The sequence below is a fragment of the Rattus rattus genome, chromosome 4 (genome assembly GCF_011064425.1).
Source record: "Rattus rattus isolate New Zealand chromosome 4, Rrattus_CSIRO_v1, whole genome shotgun sequence".
Taxonomy (NCBI): domain Eukaryota; kingdom Metazoa; phylum Chordata; class Mammalia; order Rodentia; family Muridae; genus Rattus; species Rattus rattus.
This window is the reverse complement of record NC_046157.1, coordinates 53,596,091-53,615,670: the sequence shown is the minus strand read 5'-3', so window position 1 is coordinate 53,615,670 and position 19,580 is coordinate 53,596,091. Positions and strand designations below refer to the sequence as shown.

General features: G+C 39.5%; 1 protein-coding gene across 1 annotated transcript in view; it reads right to left on the bottom strand.

The window, feature by feature from the left end:
* Synj1 (synaptojanin 1) overlaps positions 1-19,580 on the bottom strand; it is a 71,881-nt gene that overhangs the window by 33,638 nt on the left and 18,663 nt on the right. Inside the window, exons 4-13 of the mRNA XM_032900449.1 lie at positions 19,158-19,425; positions 15,998-16,223; positions 15,220-15,303; positions 11,130-11,191; positions 10,333-10,429; positions 9,246-9,415; positions 8,196-8,277; positions 6,049-6,201; positions 3,554-3,710; positions 1,270-1,293 (exon numbers count right to left, since the gene is read on the bottom strand). Coding sequence (XP_032756340.1) covers positions 1,270-1,293; positions 3,554-3,710; positions 6,049-6,201; positions 8,196-8,277; positions 9,246-9,415; positions 10,333-10,429; positions 11,130-11,191; positions 15,220-15,303; positions 15,998-16,223; positions 19,158-19,425 — 1,323 coding nt within the window. The remainder of the gene's footprint in view (positions 1-1,269; positions 1,294-3,553; positions 3,711-6,048; positions 6,202-8,195; positions 8,278-9,245; positions 9,416-10,332; positions 10,430-11,129; positions 11,192-15,219; positions 15,304-15,997; positions 16,224-19,157; positions 19,426-19,580) is intronic.

The following is a 19,580-nucleotide window of genomic DNA, read 5'->3' as shown; positions in this document are numbered from 1 at the left end:
CCTATCTCCACTTTCTTAAAGGCAGATGTGTACATTTCTCAACCTCTTCCTGTTTGATTTGATTGTCTATAGCAGTGACAGGGTGCAAACAAAAGCAAATTATTTGCTCTGTCCTCAGTACAACTAACTAAAGCTGATAACATCCAGTAAAAAGCCATTCTCTATTGTGATGGACATTACTGACTCTAAAGTCATTGCTACTGCTACTGTGAAAACAGCATTAAAATCCACTCAGTATCAAGATGTCAATTCTGTGATTGTGCAGCTTAAGGAACTGAACAAACAGTAATGCCTTGTGAACAAACCCAGGCTGTCTCGTTGTTTGAATGAACAAGGTCAAGTCACTTTACGGATGGAATAAGAAGGTAAAGTATAATCCTAGTTTCTTCTCACCATGGTGGCACCTTGCTGTGCTTAAAGAAATTAGTCCGTTAAGACCACAGATGTCTAAACACTATATCCTTACAGAAATGGTATTCATCACATAAACCACTGCACAGCCAAGCGCTCCCTCCTCACTTTCATTTAAAACAAAAACAGCAATAGTTGTCAGAAGAGTCACAGTGGTGATCAGGCAAAACATCCTAAGAAGGGGAAGAGAAGGTGTGCTTTGCAGCTAAGTTTCAGGCCAAACTTTGGCTTTGTCCTGTTTGCTACAGAGTCGGCTTTAAAGACAAGATCATGAACCACAGAGGATGAAGAGATGGGGTCCCTACGGATGCAGAGGCAAGGAGAAGAGAGCCATATTAAGCACTGCCCATGCACCAGCTCTGACTTGGGGAGCAACACGATGCTGTTTAAAGTGAGCCGGTTTCAGATCTTGTTTCGGTGCAGGCCTGTACTTCTAGAGAACGGTCATCTGCACGGTAAGGGAGTGAGCCAGCAGCCTGTGTGCCAGGCAGTGCTGAGTGAGTACAACCAGCATGGGCAGGATCTGCACCACCGCAGAAAGTCCCATGCAGACCTTTGCCTGCAGCCTGGAAGAGTAAGATCTAACGGGGATAATGTTCAAGGAAACAGGACGTGAACTTTCATCTAGCTGAATTATCTCCCATTAGAATACGCCTGTGATGCAGGAAGAGAAAGAATCCTGTATATTTCTTCCCGAATAAAGTACTTAATTTCTGCAAACTTAAAATTTTTATTTAGAGTAATAATATTAATTTACTCTGTAATATGATAAAATTATACCTGTGTGTTCAACATCAGCTTTAAAAAAAATAAAGAAAAGGTTGCTTTTATTTATACATGGATTTTTCTATACTGTACCTGACTGTAATGTCTGTTCAGACACTATGGATGCATCAAGAAGAAAACAAAGAATCATTAGTAAAACAACAAGTTACATTTAAAACTTATTGTGTCACCTTAAAACATCCTGAGGTGGTGCTATTTCTGTCAGGTTGACAACCTGAGTTTGTTTTTGAAGCTAGAACACCAAAGACAATAAATAACAATAACTGGTACAAACCCGTGTGTCTGAGGGTGTCCTGTCCTCACTCAGTGATGTCCACTGCTTCGCAATATGAAGGTTCTCCTCTTCCAGAAGCTTGTGTGTGTGTGTGTGTGTGTGTGTGTGTGTGTGTGTGTGTGTCTGTCTGTCTGTCTGTCTGTCTGTGCACATGTGAAATAGAGAGTATGAGCATAAAAATCTAAGAGGTTGAAGGACACCGAAGACATAGAAAGCTATGTCTTAACACCTAACGTTCAATGTTCTGGGACTCTCCAATGATAACTGCTATCATTTCAGCTATAAGAAGACAAGTGCATTAAAACCATCAACTATACTATGTAAAACTACAAAAATTCATGTGGCTATCAAAGTTTTGGGGAAAATGGGGTTGGGTATCACATATAAAAACTTCAAAAGTGACACAGCAAAGAAGACGGAGCCTAGTTTTGAAGACGGCATGGCACTATGTATGTTAAATGTATGAAATGCAGGACTATATAACAGTAAGGCATTACAGCTCTTAAAAATATGAAGGTGGCTTGTAGAAATCAGCACCAGAAGGGCACAGCAACTGTGAATGGCAGCAAAAGGGCCCTAAGAAAATGGATGGATGTCGAGCATCAGATGTGGGTGGGTATGGCTCAAAAGGCATTGAACTGCAGAAGGGAAGATGTTTAAGGTATGTGCATATGGCTATGCACGTTTTGCATATCTGCACCCATGCTGGTTCTGCTGGGTAGTTTTCTGCATTTGCCTAATGCTGCTTGCCAGCAAAACCACGCAAAAGCTCATGCAAAACTGGCACCATGTCCACATTATTACCTAACATGTCAACCACACTGGACCAAGCTGTCTCTCAGTGTCAGAATAAGCATGGCATGGAGCTGACCACTTCTGAGAGGCATGTGACACACGGTGAGCTGTGCAGGGAACTAGACACCTGCTGCTTAGCTTGGGGAGTTCCTGGACGGCTTGCTTCTCCTCTCCCCTCACACTTAAACTTTCCACTGTTGTTTATTAATGCCTCCACATCAAGTAGGCACGGGTGCAAAGAGGTGACAAAACAGAGCTCAGTCAGTCTCTACTGGAAACCAGGAAGAAGTCTGAAGTTCAAAGATGTAGTAAGTATCAGACTTATTTTAAAAAAAGAATTTGAGTAGGTCACATCCCCCAAGACTACTTATACATTCCTAGGAGCAACCTTCACGGCATCAGGAGAAATCTGACATTCTGTGATCACCTGCATGGTCAGTCTCCAGAGGGCATTACCAGATCCAGGAATGTCCTGTGTGAAGAGCGAGTGCTGGAAGGTTTGGGGCTGAGGGAAGATGTCCACGGCTCTAAAGCTCTAATGGGAACTAAAGGAATCTAAGTGAGCTTGTCAACTATACCCTATCAAAGCTGGAGAGAGGCAGGAAGTCTAATGTATGGCATGTACAATGAATGTTGTTTAGTTTCCTCATAATATTGCTTCTATGTATTCAATAACATGAAAAGTTAATGTTTTTGACATTTAGTACAAGACATACAAAAAGATAAAAAGCTATGTTGGGGGAAAAGTTACTTTGAAAGCTACATATTTAAGACAACTATTAGAATAGGTCATAGGGGTTAGTGACCAATAATAAACACTGCTTTCAATCATTACTATAATTTAAGCTGATTCAGACAATAACAACCAGTTAGGATGTGATTATAAGAAATTAACCAATACAGAGAGAGGGTTTTCTCAATGAAGCATTGCCTGTAGAGTTGGATTACTGAATGCTTTAAAGTGCTACCCTATGCTCTATGGGATCCTGCCTTGTATCAGGTTAGCAGCACTTAGACTACACAGTCCTCAAGTCATAATCTGTAGAAGAAAGTACACATAGTGTTCAGAATGAAACAGCCAGTTTGTGGCTAAGTATCACAGTATTAACATTTGACAAGAGAAAAACTTCATTGGAGAATCCTACTTTATAAAAACCACTTGTCCCAAATTATTTAAATCAACTACAGCCTAGAAACTATTCATGTAAATAGGTTTAGCTTGCTTTTTAGGGGGGGCTTTTAAAGACTGTAAATAAATGAGGTAAGTAAAATATAAAGTGTGCATACCACGCAAACTCCCAGTAGTTAGAAGTGCCCGGGCTTTGTCGGCTAAGTCGCTGTTCAGAGTGTTTCCCAGAAGCAGGACATCAATGGCTTCTTGCTTGGAGCTGTCGAAGAAGTTATTCTGAATGGTTCTGGTGACAGATCGCGCACCATCTTTTAACTTTCCAGCCTGTTGTGTGAGAAAGGAGATGGACCCTTGTTTGAAATACTGTTGATTTTGCTCAATGGGTATTTTGCAATTTTATATGGATTTTTATAAAATTCTAGTATTAAAAAAGTTCTAATAATTATCTTTTAAATGGGTAACCACATTGAAAGGCTTTAAAATGTAACTTTCCTTTATGGTCCACACAAGGAAAATGATAAACTAAATGCCACAACTTCATCTAGCAATATATGGAGCAGTAAATATTGTGTTTATTTGAATTAAGAAAATGCCTTTCTATATCATAACTTTTAAATGTAAGGATGGCTGGGTGGGAAAAGATAGCGGGGACAAAGGATGAGACGTTGAACTTACAGTGCCTAGAAAACCTTCTAAGTACTCTGATCATATAAAAGTAAAATTGTACCGCAATTATTTAATGGTAGTTAAAGACAGAATTGAATCTAAAACCAAAGGTCTTGTTAAAAAAACAAATTTGTAAGTACATCTCAAATATGATATATAAATTTTGGTTTGTTTATTAGAGATATTTTTTTACCTATACAAATATAAATCACAAAACAATTACCTATTCCAATAGTAAGGGAGTTGATTACAACTTTAATGAACAGGTATTTCACTTATCCATATTATCAGATAATATTTATTTTGGTCTTACAGAGTTTTAACTGTCAAAAATAACTTTGGTTTGGAATGTGTCATTTTCATCCCTTTGAAAAGTAACAGTAACTACAGCCTTCTTTTTAAAATAAAGAGCCATTTTTTTTTTTTTTTCCAGAGCTGGGGACCGAACCCAGGGCCTTGTGCTTGCTAGGCAAGCACTCTACAACTGAGCTAAATCCCCAACCCCGTAAAGAGCCATTTTTATATGCCACTAAATACAATATGGCATTAAAATCATAATTTTTGTCATGAAATAAATAAAATGTTATTGAAAAAAAGAACACTCACCATTCACATTATCAGGCAATTAATCAAAAGGAGCCGAGAGAAAGGAAAAGAAAGCAGTTGGGATGTTAGATTTTAGCTCAATTCAGACTAGTATATTTAATATTAAGATATAAAGATTTCATATCTATACTTATGTTAAAGATAAGAATACTGAACATATATGCAACTTATGTACATATATTGTCATGGCCACAGCAGAAACCAAAGGCAGAGAAGAATATACATGAGTATTTCAAAGCAACAGTCGGAGAGGCAGTGTTTAATAAAATGATTATGCTGTTTTAAAAGGAGTAAATGAAAGTCAAGAAGCCTCAAGTTTTCTACAGACAGCAGTGTTTAGGGAGTGGATTTCTACAAAGCACTCTGACGGATGAGGCGCCTGCAGGTGAGGCCAGCCTGCAGCAGGGAGCTGACTGAACACAAAGACCTGAGATGCTGAGTTATCCTCATGGGACACAGCTGCTCGGCCGCAGCTCCTGAGACCATTAAGATGGCTAACACTTTCTCCTTTTGTTGACGGGTGTTTTTGTTTTGCTTTTTAAACTGGGACTTGTCAGACCTGGTACTCTCTCTACACCCTAGGTTGGTCTTGAGCTTGTGGCAATCCTCCTGTCTCAACTTCTCCAGTGCTGAGATTATAGGTATGAACCACCATACATAGCTAAATGTTTTCACTTTTATCCAGAAATAATTTGAGGAATTAAGAGATTTAGGAAAAAATAAACTAAGGTCCAGGCCCCTTAAAGAGTTAAACAAGATTTAAGTACACAGAATTATAAAACATATTCCAAACACAGCCCCAAATCCCACAACGAAGGCCAAGTACAGAAGAGAAAAGCAACCTGAAAACAATATAAGCAGCCACGAGTCCTGGTGAGATTCAGAACTGTAACTACAGCCACGCTCCACCCTACTACACAGTGATAGCTTCCTTTTAAAAGCAAAAGAGCAGAGAGTAGTGTCACCAACTGAGCCCACCTATCCTGGGCTCACTGTACTGCTTGTATAAACTGGTGATGGTCCACAGGTCTGTCCACTGCTTGTGACACGCCTCCTAAATAGAGGGCCCGTGTCAAGTGCAGGACACAAAGACAATGAGACAGGATACACTATTAGGACATTGTTGTTGTTGTTGAAATTTTACTTAAAACCAATATAAACAATTTAAAAAGTAAGAGAGGCAGACAATATTAAACCATATAAAATAACCTAAGAATTTTCTAGGTTTCATTAATCATCAGAATCTATGACATGTATCAGACAGGACATGAAAGAATTCTAAAAGACACCTGTTAACATAAAAAACTACTATTTAGAAAGTTATTTCAAAACTTTCTACAGAGAGGAGAAAGATGACAATCAGTGACAGATCTAGCTCTACCTTGGCCTTCCCTTCGAGGGCTCCGGTGCCTGCATATATTTTACTGATTGAATCGCCATTCACAGACCACATGGACCGGAAAACTTCTTGAAAGCGAGTCACCAACTGAGGCTTTTCAGCCAAGCCCAGAGCTTCCAGCTGTTTAGCTAGCATCTGAAAGAGCAAACAAGGATTTTCAAGGTAAATGTAGTTATATAATCATTGTAATGTGACTTTTTTACAACTATAAAATTAAAGTTAGAATTTATGAATATACAACTCTGAAAGTGTTAACACTTTATTGGGCTATGTTTATTACCACTTCAAGTTTTAGGGTAAAACTTGTAGTTTTTTAAGATAAAATGGTCTTTCAGGAGATTCAAAAAAGAACATGGATTTGGAAACAAAAGAAGTAATGTTCCCTCAAATTAACTTATAGCCATTCATCCATTTACCTTGCTTACTGAAGAAACAGTCACAACTAATCTATAAAGAAGAGCAGAAATACGCACTGAGGTTCCCTAAATATAAACAGTTTTCATCTTGGACTTTGTTCTTGAAGCTTGGGTAATTAAGGTCACAGGAGAAGCAGCAAGCTATTCCTAAGTGTCATAAAGAAAACACCACGGCAGCTTTTTATGTGTGCAGTCTACACTGGTGGCATGTTTAAAAGAACTCTAGAACCAAGCGTACATTTCAAGGGCCTTTTGGCGACAAACCCTCCAAGGCGGATGGCAATGCATGCATTGTACAAGCTACTGATCTTGGGCTGCAGCAGCATGGGCACGCTGTCTGTCCCTCTTACTAACTCCCCAGTTGGCCATCCCTGCTCTTCTGCTAAGCTCCTTCCCACTTACATTTTCTTCCTTTCTGTTAGGTGTGGTAATTATCTATAATTTCAAAAGATTTAGAAATATATTAAGGCCTCTCAATGGGCTCGTTTTATTACTGAGGCTTATGCTAGAGTTATTCTGTGTTTACACGGGACATAAAATAGCCCAAGGGTTTCCTTTATTGCTTAAATCTGTCAATCTTTAAGAAATAGGAAAAGCAAATTTCACTTTACTATTATTGGGCATAACTCTAAGTTAGCAATAAGTTTTTTAACTGGTTAACCAAATGCGACCAACAGAGAGGCACATTCTCACGTCACACTTCAGATAGTGAAGGTCAACTGAGACAGACTAGAAATGAACACTTAGTAAGTTAAGTATAAGAACTCCAATAAGTGTGGGCAGATCCTGCAAACACAGCCAGCCACTGAAAGCCAGGGCCTCAATCAAATCTGAGCCATGTGAATTTATCTAATTACCACCTGCCTTTTTTCACGTCTCCTATGTCATAAAAAATGTCAAGGTTTCAAATGATAGGTTTCAAAAAGAAATCAAAACAGTAAAATTTACTTACATAAAATATATCTCTGCTGCTGAGAATTTTATACAACTGAATTTTCATTTTTGAGACAGAAGCTGAGCTTCGATAATTAATTAACCAACTCACTGGCCAAATTTAAGATCATTAACTACAGAAAAAAAATCAGTTACTTTCTATTTCTGCCTTTATAGTTCTTGAAAACTACATCCTTCCTAATGCAAAGAGAATGCACCGCCGCCTTATGACCCTGACTTACTGGACAGGGAAGACCTGGGCAGCTCAGAGCTGCTGCAGTTCACTGACTAGCTGAGACTCTGCCTGCTCTAGATGACATGGTAAGTAAACACTGAAATATACATAAATAATGCCCACTTGGATTGAGTTACAAACTATCAAAAATCTAACTCTATAGAAATATACATGTAAAACCAGATTTTAAAATCCTAAAATAAAATCTTGAAAACTTCAGCATAAAGTTAAAAATCCATGCACACTGTTTCAAGAGACAGGCCAAACAAAACAAAACAAAACAAAAAAAACCATCAATGAGCACTCCAATATACACACAGGCGTCTGTCTAGAAGACATGTTAAGGAACAATAGAAGGAAACAGTTGACAGCTCTAGAGCAGATGAAGGGACAGTTAAATCACAAGGGTTTGAGAGCGGTGGGGGTGGGGAGAAAGGCGGAAGTGAAAACAGTCCTAAGAAGGCCCTGCTTCATTACTTTGTACAGCTGAGAAACGGGCTGCACAAGAGCACGCGGGCTGCACATGGCACAGGCAGTGATCTTACCTCTAAGCCAAGGAACGCCTGCACACTGTTTGTTCTATCCAGACAGTCCAGGCAGTTTGTCCGAACTGTACCACTCTGGCACCTGTAACAATTCGATAGTTACACGGCTAGTTTACACCAGGAATAAAGTATAAACAAACTGGCTGCAACAGACAGGAAGAAAACTGCATGCCCTTCCATTTCCAACTTTACACCGACACCATTTTCAGGCACAAAATAACCATAAAAATAGGAAACAGTTAGCACTGCCGTCTACATGCTGATGTTTTACTACATGGCTTTCATTCCATATCTACCACACGTCCATTTTAACCAAGCCTGAAGTTAGGAGATGAACAGACATTCAGGTTTATAATCCTACTGTTCTTTCCACAAAAATAACAAATATTTTGGGAATGGTTTTTTTAAACAAACAAACAAACAAACAAACAAACAAACAAGTTCTCTTCTGCTGACTGCCCTATAAAGCCACTATAACATAAAAGCACAGATTGGAAGAAGCCAATAACTTTGATATTTGTTCATAAGTTTACTTCCATGTAAAATCTGAACTTAAACCTTTTGACTTTTTTTCTTATTTCATATGCAAAAGCTAAGGATGTAAGTTACACCAATTTGGACAATAAGTAAAAATTTCCCTTTATTTGCACGCAATGGTCTTTACTAGAGTCAAGAGTTACTGAAACTTCAACTTTACTAATAGCATGGAGTCGGAAGCCAGGTGAACAGCAGCTCCAATGCTTCCCAGTCACAGGGCATGGAGTTGAACAAGAACATGCTTCAGTTTCCTCAGATGCAAAAGGCACCATCATAGATCCTATTTGTTACAATAAAGACATACACACTGCTGCCCCACACTATGTTCTGGATGATGGAACATATTATTATTATTAGTTGAAATCTAGAGAAAAAAACCCAAATTTAACATAAAGTATTAAAAATACTTCAAAATTATAAACTGCAACATAAAAATAGAAAAATTAAAAGTTCAATGTTAAGAATAATTTATATCAAAGTTCCAATTTAAAGAGAAGAATTGAACCACCAAACCTTTGAACTGCACTGCCATCGAAATAAAAAAATCCATAATCTAGAAACTTCTGGACTTGTGGTTTGAGAACACTGTGTAATTTTTCTGCCTTTCCTCCTTTAACCATCTGATGATAATCAAAGGACACCATGTGGATATCAGAAGCGTGTTCAGAGGCTTTCAAGTGACTCTGAAAGTAAAACAGCAAATGTTCACACAGGTGTTGGCTGCGGCCTATCGCTGCAGCACCACAGACACACATGTAATTCCAAGCTGGGACCCAGGGAGGAAGTTCCCTGAAATCCACCCTGCCCCAGTTCCCTGGAATTTTACTAACCCCCAAACCTTTCACTGACATTGGCAGCAGAAGGGACATCTTTTGATACCTAATGGCATTTACTGTTATTATCTAAAACCCATATACTATTCCAGAGAGACTGAGTGGCAATATTAACTCAATACTTAATTAATTAATACTTTAGTTTGGTTTAGAAAATGAAATAGTTTCTAATAACTAGTATTTTATTGTAATGAACAAATTTAGTAAGTAATTTTACCTTCTAGAGAATATAAAATAAAGTACCTTAGTTTTTTTTTTTTTTTTCAGAGCTGGGGACCGAACCCAGGGCCTTGAGCTTGCTAGGCAAGCGCTTTACCACTGAGCTAAATCCCCAACCCCAAGTACCTTAATTTTTAACACAAAGTCTAATCAGACATTAAAAGGTTCATCTTTATGCCCTCATTCAATGCTATGCATATTAAGTTCACCTTTAAAAATATGGCTCTCAAAAGTATAACGTTTAAGTAACAATTTCCTCACAATCTTAAAAAGTAGCTAATTAGGTTATTTTTCCACTCAACTAGACTCCTAATTTAAACCTCAGAAAATGTTTTCTGGCTACTTTATGTAGACTGTATAACATAATTTACATCAACCCAAAATTGATCAATTATTGTGCCTATACTAAATTCTAACAGCCTCAGAGAGTTAAGGGCATCACCAGGACCTAACTTTTGCTCTCTGAGGAGGTGGGGAGTCTGGCTACTTTGTTTTTGTTTCCACTCTAGGTGAGCAAGGGCCGGACAGAAGCTAAAGCTGGTACTCACCTGGAAGGCCTTGCTCAGCATATGCTCACCCTCCTTAGATCCAAGCAGATTTACTACTATTTGTTTACCATATAAGTCCTTAAGGGTTCGGAAATGCCTATTGACAAAAGACAGGAAACAGCATATAGTCTCCCCCAGTAAACAAGAAACTCCTAACATTTGCTAACTTGGATACAATCCACCCTACATGTTCTCAAACATCTGCATTTACAAAGTTCAGGAAGCACAATTTTCTCTCTGACTTATGGATGCTATACTCTCTGGAGCTCCCACTGGAGCTCTGGGGTCGTCCAGCCTCTAGCTCACTTCCCATGGTGAAGCGAACAACAGACAAAGCAGATCGGAGCACACTGGGCCCTTCTGATGGCCACCTGCTTCAGCAGTGTTCAGCAGGGCCTCCTGACTAGTTTGAGCCCTCGAAGGCTCCCTTAGCGATGGCTTTTCTTCCCACAGTTTCTGTTACCTAAGGTCAATCAGGGCCCCAAAATGCTAACACCTGTTCTGACTCTTTCCTCAGAGATGTTACATTGTGCATTAATTTTAGTTTAGCACAATTATAATTCTCCCATTTAAAATTTTTTTATTGAGAATTTCATACATGCATATAATACAATTAGTTATTAATAAGAGTTAATCTCTCACTATCTATAAATTAAAGTTTAATATATTTATATATGCTCAAGAGAAACTTAAGTGCAAGGTGTAGTTAATAGTTTCTGTTATATATAGCAATGCTACACAAAGCAAATACCACATGAACTTCATCTACAGTACTACACAAAAATAACCAGTTCTACCTGTCAAAGGCAGGCGCATTGGCTTCAAATCCCCTTGACATGCGAACACGATGAGATCCCACCTTAGGCAAGAAAAAAGATTTAATCATTACCCAAACCACTGTCGGGACAAAAGAAACATCACTACTTGCAATCCAAGTAATTCATTTAGTGACCACAGTAACCAGAAGGCCTCACTCAGGGTAATTCAAGGGGTCCCTATTCCTAGCTGTAAGAAACAGTCGGATAGAAAAAGAATGGTGGCCAGGCATGCAGGCACGCAGATGTACTGCAGCACTCATCCTTACACTGATGGAAACAACAACAACAACAACAAGCCCAATCTGTAGAAACTTGGATTTAAAAAGTAACATAAGAGCTTGGCTTGGTATTGTTTGTTGTGTGAATCATCTACATTTAGCATACAACATAGAGGGTTTTCTATGCTTTGTATCTTTTAACAAAGACAGAAAGGAAAATACATAAGGTGAAATGGCCAACATGCAAAGTTCACTTTTATTTCCATGACATAAGAAGACTAGGAAGCGAGAACAGAAAGGAGACACAGGAGAGAGGAGAGGGTGAGAAGCCTAGGCACTGGAGACTGAGAGATAGGAAGAATGCTGTCAAATTCAAGACTAAACTGGTCTACGTGGATCCAGGCCAGGGCTACATAACACAGTGAGACCCTGTTTAAAAAAAAAAATAACAAACACGTGTCTTTGACCCTCATAGTGGTCACATATGCTGTAAATGATAAAAGGAAATAGAAAAGAAAAAAAGAACAAGCTATACCCACTAGGAAATACTCATTAATAGCAATTTTTTGATGGTAGAGATTTTTGAGTGCTTTCATACATACTATCTACCTTATTTCAAACTTAAATATATATTCTATTTAAGTTCCATGTAACTATTTTTTTAAAATGTTCAGATGAGAGATTTACATTCCTGACCAAAATTTGTACTTTTCCAAGTAGCCTATTACTAACAATGTCCACATGTCTTTTTCTCTATAACGGTAAAGATTCTAGTTATCTCAGCTCAGTAAAACTCCAAACACACTAAAGAACAAACCAAGCCAAACCATTCCTTTCTGGAGCTGGAAAGATAGCTCAGTGGTTAAGAGCACTTGTTGCTCTTCCACGGGACCTGAGTTCAAGTAGCACCCATGTCAGGTAGCTCACAAGTGCCTGTAGCTGCAGACTCAGAAGGGGAGCCTGGACACAAGTGATGTGTGCATGTGCACGTTCCTGCCCTCCCACCCCCAAATACAAAGAAGGAAGTAATTTTTTCCTGCAGACTCAGATTTTCCAGGCCAATCTCATGGCCACATAACCATAAGGACAGCACATTTTGCAGAATTAAGAATGTTGTGCTAGTGGAAAAAACACAATGGGGAATATCTGCCTAATGTGGGTTATACTTTTTTCCTCACACAGGCAAGAGGAGGGACTGAGAGACCTAACATTTCTCTGAGATTTCTGGATCAACGTTTTCCAGAAGTCTTTCCTGCTAATCCATGAACAAATCAACTTGTTAAAAGGGGTTAATGAGGAACTCTACCATGTCAACTCCACAGTGCAGAACTGTAAACTCAGCTTCGAGAGGTAGACACAAGGGGACCACAAGCTCCAGACAACACACCACCATAAATGGATGAACAAAAAAAAAAGTCAGTCCCTAAGATAAATTCTCCTCCTGAGAATATATGAAACAGAATCATTTCTAACAGCCCTAAAGCAAGAGTCCTAGTTTTATTCCACAGAACAGTTGATCCTTGGCATTTTTATTTTTGAAAATCAGTTGTCTATTTTTATACCTTCTTAAAAATAAATAATGTATTTTCGTTTTTTTTATTACCACTCTTCTAGAACAATAGAGGAAATGTTTCAGTATTTACAAAGAGGATCCATTCTCAGGAGGCTAAAGCAGGGTAAGTGCCATATGTTGGAGGGCAGCCTGGGATACACCAGCCAGGTCTATATTGCAAGAACCTTTCTCAAAACAAAAGCAAAGACCAATCTTTTCTTACACAAAGGAAAGTTGATTTTAGAGACCACTAAAGTAAATAACTGTGAAAAACAGAATCAAGTATCTCTCCAACCAGTCAACAACAGACCAGCTAGGTCATAATTTAGGAGAATTCTTAGAGTATCTCAGTGACTCCAAATTTACTGTCTCTCTGAAGACATGCATGGTTTACAACATGAAAGTTTTCAGAGAACATTAGCCAGCAAGATTCCCAGTCAGGTGAGACATCACAGGAGAAGGAAGGAGCAAAATCCAATCCAAGGGGGCTCCTTTAATGTAGCTATTCAGGATCCAACTTTACTAAACAATCAAATACCATGACTCGGGACTTTCTGAAAAAGTATCAGAGAAGCAGTACGATGTGGGCCTGTGACTCAACCACTGTTCTCCAAACAAGAGCAGGCTGGGGCTTTAGGACTGTTCTCAAAGCGATACTCCAACTACTCACCAAAGATCACAAAAGCATCGGAAAAGTGAGGCTGGGCAGGCATGCTCTTCTAAGAGAGTCAGTCAGGAAGCTGCCCTATGCTTAAAACAGTCTACACCTGGCTGGATGTGGTGGCACACATCTTTATACCAGCACTCAGGAGGCAGAGGTAGGTGAATCTCGGAGTTCAAGGCCCGTTTGGTCTACATACAGAGGCTCCAGGCCAACCAGAACTACAGTGAGACTCTACCTCAAAATAAACAACAAAACAAAATAAAAGCCCACCACCTTCCAAAACAACACCACCCCCTCACATCAGTCAGATTAGTCTAGACAATAACTAAGAATGTTAGCAAAACAGAACAAGTATTCATTGCATTGTTAGTCCTTGGCATACCTTAAGTAAACTAACACTGGAAAATTCAGAGGCCTCCACTTCCTACAGGGGAAGCAGGGCTTTGTTTTCATTCTCAATACTGAGACCCAGCTGCTGGATCCCACAGCAGACAGAGGCCTACAATGAACATGGCTCTTTAAAGTCCTAAGCACTTTTCAATAGAATTCATGTCAGAATAGATTTCTGGAAATAATTTAACATAACCTTATATTTTTAAAATATTTCATAAAGATGAAGTATTATGTTTTTAAAAATGAAGTTAAAACTCATCAGGAATATCCTGAGAATGATAAGACATCACATATTATAAAGCAAAGGTCGGGCCACAAACGTGTCACTGAGCCAGCAGTGGCTCACCGGACCTGCTGCTGCTGTGTGCCAGGCACTGCTTCCCGTGGTCTTAGTTAGCCTACATAACAATTCCAGGAAGGAGGCAGTATGCCCGTCATTCTCATTTACACATGAGGAGACTGAGACAGAAAGAGGGATTCAGTCGCTTGTGGAAGATCACCTAGCTAGCAATGGTAGATAGACAGAGAAAGGGCTATAAGTAAGTCAGGAATAGAGACTTTTTTAGCTACTAAATTCTCCTACAGAGTAACTCATTCTACACTACAGTTATGAGAAAATAATAATGAAAACATTGTTTTAAATCTTGAAATCTAAAATACTGAACAGCTCCTAAGTTGCTACAGTTATGTTATGTGGTTTGGAAGTGGTCCATCCCTTAAGCTTTCCTGATGGAGGTTTGGTGCCCAGGGTGCAGTGCTGGTGATGGTGTGGAACTGTTAGGAAGCGGGGCCTTGTGGGGCGGGAACACTGGTTCCCTGTGGCGCACTCTATGGAACCAGCAGTCACAGAGGCCTGAGTTGAATATGGGACATTTTCTTTGGCTTCCTGTTGAGAGATATTCCCACATATACCCCGTGGTAAGGCCGTGCGTGAGGTGCCAAACCAATTGGCCTGTCCAGTTGTGACTTCTGATCTCTAAAATTATCAGCCAAAATAAAAATAAGACTTTTTTCTCTATAACATTAGCCTGACTATAGTAGATCACTGCAGCAATAAACAGCAGCTAACCCAGAACTGAAAGGAAAGGCGCCCCAGAGGTGTTCTGCAGAGCCTCCCTTGTGAGTGTTACACACAGAGAATGATCAGTAAACTTGAAGAACCATGTTGAAAATATGGACAATGTGGAAATTTTCAAAAGAAAACAACAATAACAAGAAAACAACTGACTGTCAGGCACATACTTGCAACCCTGGTTGCTCCCAGAACAACGGAACAGATCCTCGGATTTGTATGAAGGAGGAGACACAGTCATCTAAGTATATAACCTACCAAAAAAGTCCAAAGAAAAAACTGTTAATTCTGGATTAGAAAAGCAGCCACTAAAGTCTCTGCACAGGAGCGCTGTGAGGACCACTTATGAATAAACTGTCCCAATCAAGGCAACCAACAACAGGAGACTAAGAGTTTCAGTTAATGATAATATTGAACAAGAAAACAATAAAATGTAAAAACACAACTTTAAAAAAGGAACTCCTTTTTAATCTCACTGTTATGTACATATACCCTTGTATTTCTTTTAATTTGTTCCTTAGCCTTTTTATATTTTTCCAAACCTAATTTAAAGATCTGAGTGGGGCTGATTTACAGCCTGAAACTTTAGCTACAGCCAAGTCATAACTTTAAAATTTTAGGATTCTTAAAGATAAATATGTACACATAAAATATTTTTATTAAGTAGCTTGCTCTATAATTGAAGATTTTAAAATTTACTGTCAAATGTGGAGCCCTGACTATGTAACAATACTTAATTAGTATTATATACCTGTGTGAGTTTGCTCTAGGAAAGCCTTTCTTAAGGCCAATAAGTAGTCAAGAACACCAACACTAAACATGACAAAATGCATTTGCAAACGACAGGTAACTGTCACCTAGCATCTCCCGTGTCCCTCACAAGAGCGTTACCTAGTACTTCCTGAGTCTGTCTTACAACACTGTAAGAAACAGAAAGCACTGTGTTACCTGCTCTGTCTCTACAAAGTTGGCAACATGACCGTCATCATTTGTTCCCCGGACGTTGAACCTTGTCCCAGCTCGCTCACAGCTTAGTCTTGAAATGAGGCAAGCTTTTGCCTGTTTATGGGCAGCATAAATTGTTCTAATCTCTACTCCTCCACACATGAGCCGTAACAACCAGTCATCACAATTCACACCATAGTGCTTGAGATGCAGATGCAAAGACTGATTCCTAAAGGAGGAAGAAGTGATGGATTAGGTTACTAAGTACAAAAGATACACAGAGGACATTTTATAACATCAGTATTATTATTAAAAGGCTCCCCAAATAAAGAATACATTTACATTTGCTATGCTAAAAACAAGGTTATAGAATGAGATGCAGATGCCTCATCAGGTGAGCTAGTGAACTAAAAGCCTGTGGCTTTAGTATTGGTAAAACATTTCTAGGGTATAGACTATAGCACACACAGAACTTAACTTGTTCCAAAAGGGGTTTTGCAAACACAGTCTACTTTAAAGAGACATATATATAAGACTTATATATAAAGAGACTTATCTAAAAGGCTATATTTTAATTAAGTTTAAATAGCCAGCATAGTTAGTAGCTGTCATATCAAACAATTTAAGGCAGTGTTTTCTATGTCTCCAATAAAAATTTTTGTTTCAGTTTTGGTCATGAAATCCAGGACGCCACTCATACTAACAAGTGCTTTATCTGAGCACACCCACAGACCCATGCAAACACGGTAGTACCTTAGGTATCAGACAAGGCCTAGTTTACAAACTTGAAGGGAAAATTTTTTTATTCAAGCAAAGACACAGCCCAATGGTCAAAAAAGATAAAAATATTTAGTGTCACAATGACTAAGCTGTGAATGGGGGAGTGAGCCCTACCAAGTCATCCCCCCCGACCCCCGTGTAATACTCTTTAGAAGTCTGTCTTCTATTGGAACCTTAGTCTTCCACAGAACACATATGGAAGACTCTGGAATATTCTAGGGAACCCACTAAAAAAGACGCCTTTCAGCAAACAATCCCATCAGTTCAAAAGTTACTTTTCTCTATATTACTGTAAGCTCAAGTTTTAAGATGTTGACCCATTTTAAATGGACTTTAAATGTTTTACGATACCCTGGTATCTTACAAAAAGAGAACAGGAATATAACAGTGCCTTCCTAAACACAGTAAAAAGGAACAAAGCTGCTTTCAGTTAACACTAGGTAGAGGCCATGTGCATATTTGTAGACCAGCTACCATCCTAAGCCTTCCTGCTACTTACAAAGCAGACCGGGATACAATGTGCGGGATACAATGTGAAGTCCGGCAGCCATTACTTATTTGGCTGATACCATGACCCATGCTCTCATACTTTACTCTTATTTACACCGACCTGAGGAAAACCTCACCAATTCTGACCCAACATGTCCAAAGGGCTACGTCACGGTGCAGACACGTGATGTAGTTGCTCTCTTTTGAACGGAGCGTGGACCTGAGGCACTGCGAGCAGGTAGCTTCTCTTGGCTCTGCTGTAACTTACATTCTCCCTCCATCATTGCCAATGCATGGCCGTGTTATTTATTCTATTTACATCTATGCAAGTCTTGAACAATAGCAGCTTAAGCTCTCTAATGGAACACAACTACAGTTTTTGAAAGAGGTATTTGGCAGTCTAGCTACAAGCTTACTCTATATCTTTCAAAGAAAAAAAAAAAGACAAAGCTGCAATGATATGAATTCTAAAACTTCCATTTTTTTTCCTAGGCAAAATTAAACTCAAATATTTCAATCTTTAGCAAAACACAAGTTCAATCTATTGATCCCTGGACTAAGATCTAAGACTAAGATCCCTCAGGCTAAGATCTAAACTTGTCCTGATCCCCACCTTTAATTAACGAAAAGAAAAAGAATTATTTCTACTACTGAACATTGCCAATGCAATTGCACCTGTCTGGACTTCCTACTGCGGTGGGAGTTTCTCTCTGTCCATATGGGATGGAGATAGGAGTGAGTGAGTGCGGACAGAGAAGCGTGGCAGCTGCCCCAGCACAGCGGGACTACCACTATTTACTTCAAGGGCTTTAAGGTCCTACTAGAGAAACCCATAGGATCGACAGGCTTCACTGTGGAAAGCCTCTGTGTGTGCCTGACAAAGTACGTTCCATCTTCTTCCTCTCCTTTGCCAAGCCCGAGACCCTGACAGGCAATGCTCTACAGACTGTTTATCTGCCCTTGTGCTCCATTCTCTCTCTTCTGTGAGTCAAGACTCTTGCACATAAACTATGAGGTTTGTCTTCTCTCCTCAAGCTGTCCTTAACATGGAGCCCTCTGACAGCCGGAGCAAATGTGTCAGAGCTGAATGTACAACTAAGAACCACACAGTATGCTGAGAGGGAGAGGGAGGATGGCCTCAGAGCAAATGCTTCGAATCTGAAGACCAAGATGGGGCTTTAGCTTTACAATGTGTGTTAATATGGTGAAATATAATTTCTATATGCAGTAAAGAGAAGTCATCACTGATGCGGCCACAGACAACAGAAACACCATAACTAGAAGCACTGAAATCCAGTCTGCTACACAACTTTCAGTCTGATGTGTTCTGCTCCCCATTTGTGCTTGCCTGTAGCATAGCACATGGGTACCTCAGGTAACCCCCCGGATACCCACCCAAGTTTTAGTTACTGCAGTGCAGACTGTGTCTAGTGCAGGGCTTCTTCAGAGCCTGCTGCTCTCACACCAGATCATCTGCTCAGGCTACTGCTCAGCTGCCTGACATGCACAAAGCACATTCGATTTCCAGCACAAAAAAGAGGCTCAGCTACTTACTAACCTAACACTGAAAATAAGGAAATGCTGCTTAGAAGGTCGATCGTGTCAGAGATGATGAACTAAGCTAAGAATGAGTGACACCTACAGACAAATGCCACAGATGGGTAGTTCTCAGATGAGAGCACGGTTGAGTCCAGCTCAGGAAGAGCCTAATTGCTTCATCCCATATGGCAGTTCCACCAAGGCTGCCATGCTCTGCTGCACGCACAGGGCAGGGAAGAGTACACTCATCAACCATTTCCACCCTTTGCTCTCTCCATGGAGCACACTAGGCCCCACATCTCTGAGCTATCACAGAGTAAATAATTACAAAGGAAGAAAGATAACAGAGACTCACCAGAAAAACCTATTGTCAGTTGTGTGCTCCTGCATGCTTCGATGTGCGTTCAGACTCAGATCTAAGCTGACTCCAGATGCAGACCATGCAAAATAAAAGTTTCCTGAGTTCAAAACCTTTCGTACTTCTGAAATGCGGTCCTCATCTGAAGCATCAACTCGAAGTGATATAAACTCAGTGGAAGTAACTCGGAAGACTTCAGATTCTTGAATTTTCCCAACAGACATGCATCCAGTGACTAGGACCAGATAATGCAACATGGTATCACCTGCGAAAACCAAAGATTTTACTGGACAGAACAACAACTTTTCAAGCTTATAGCTTCAACTCACATAGTTTCTCCTGATGACTTCCTGCGTTTCTATCTTTAAAATCTGATGTTGTAATTTTTTTGTTTCTTTTTTCAAGACAGTCTTTCTATGC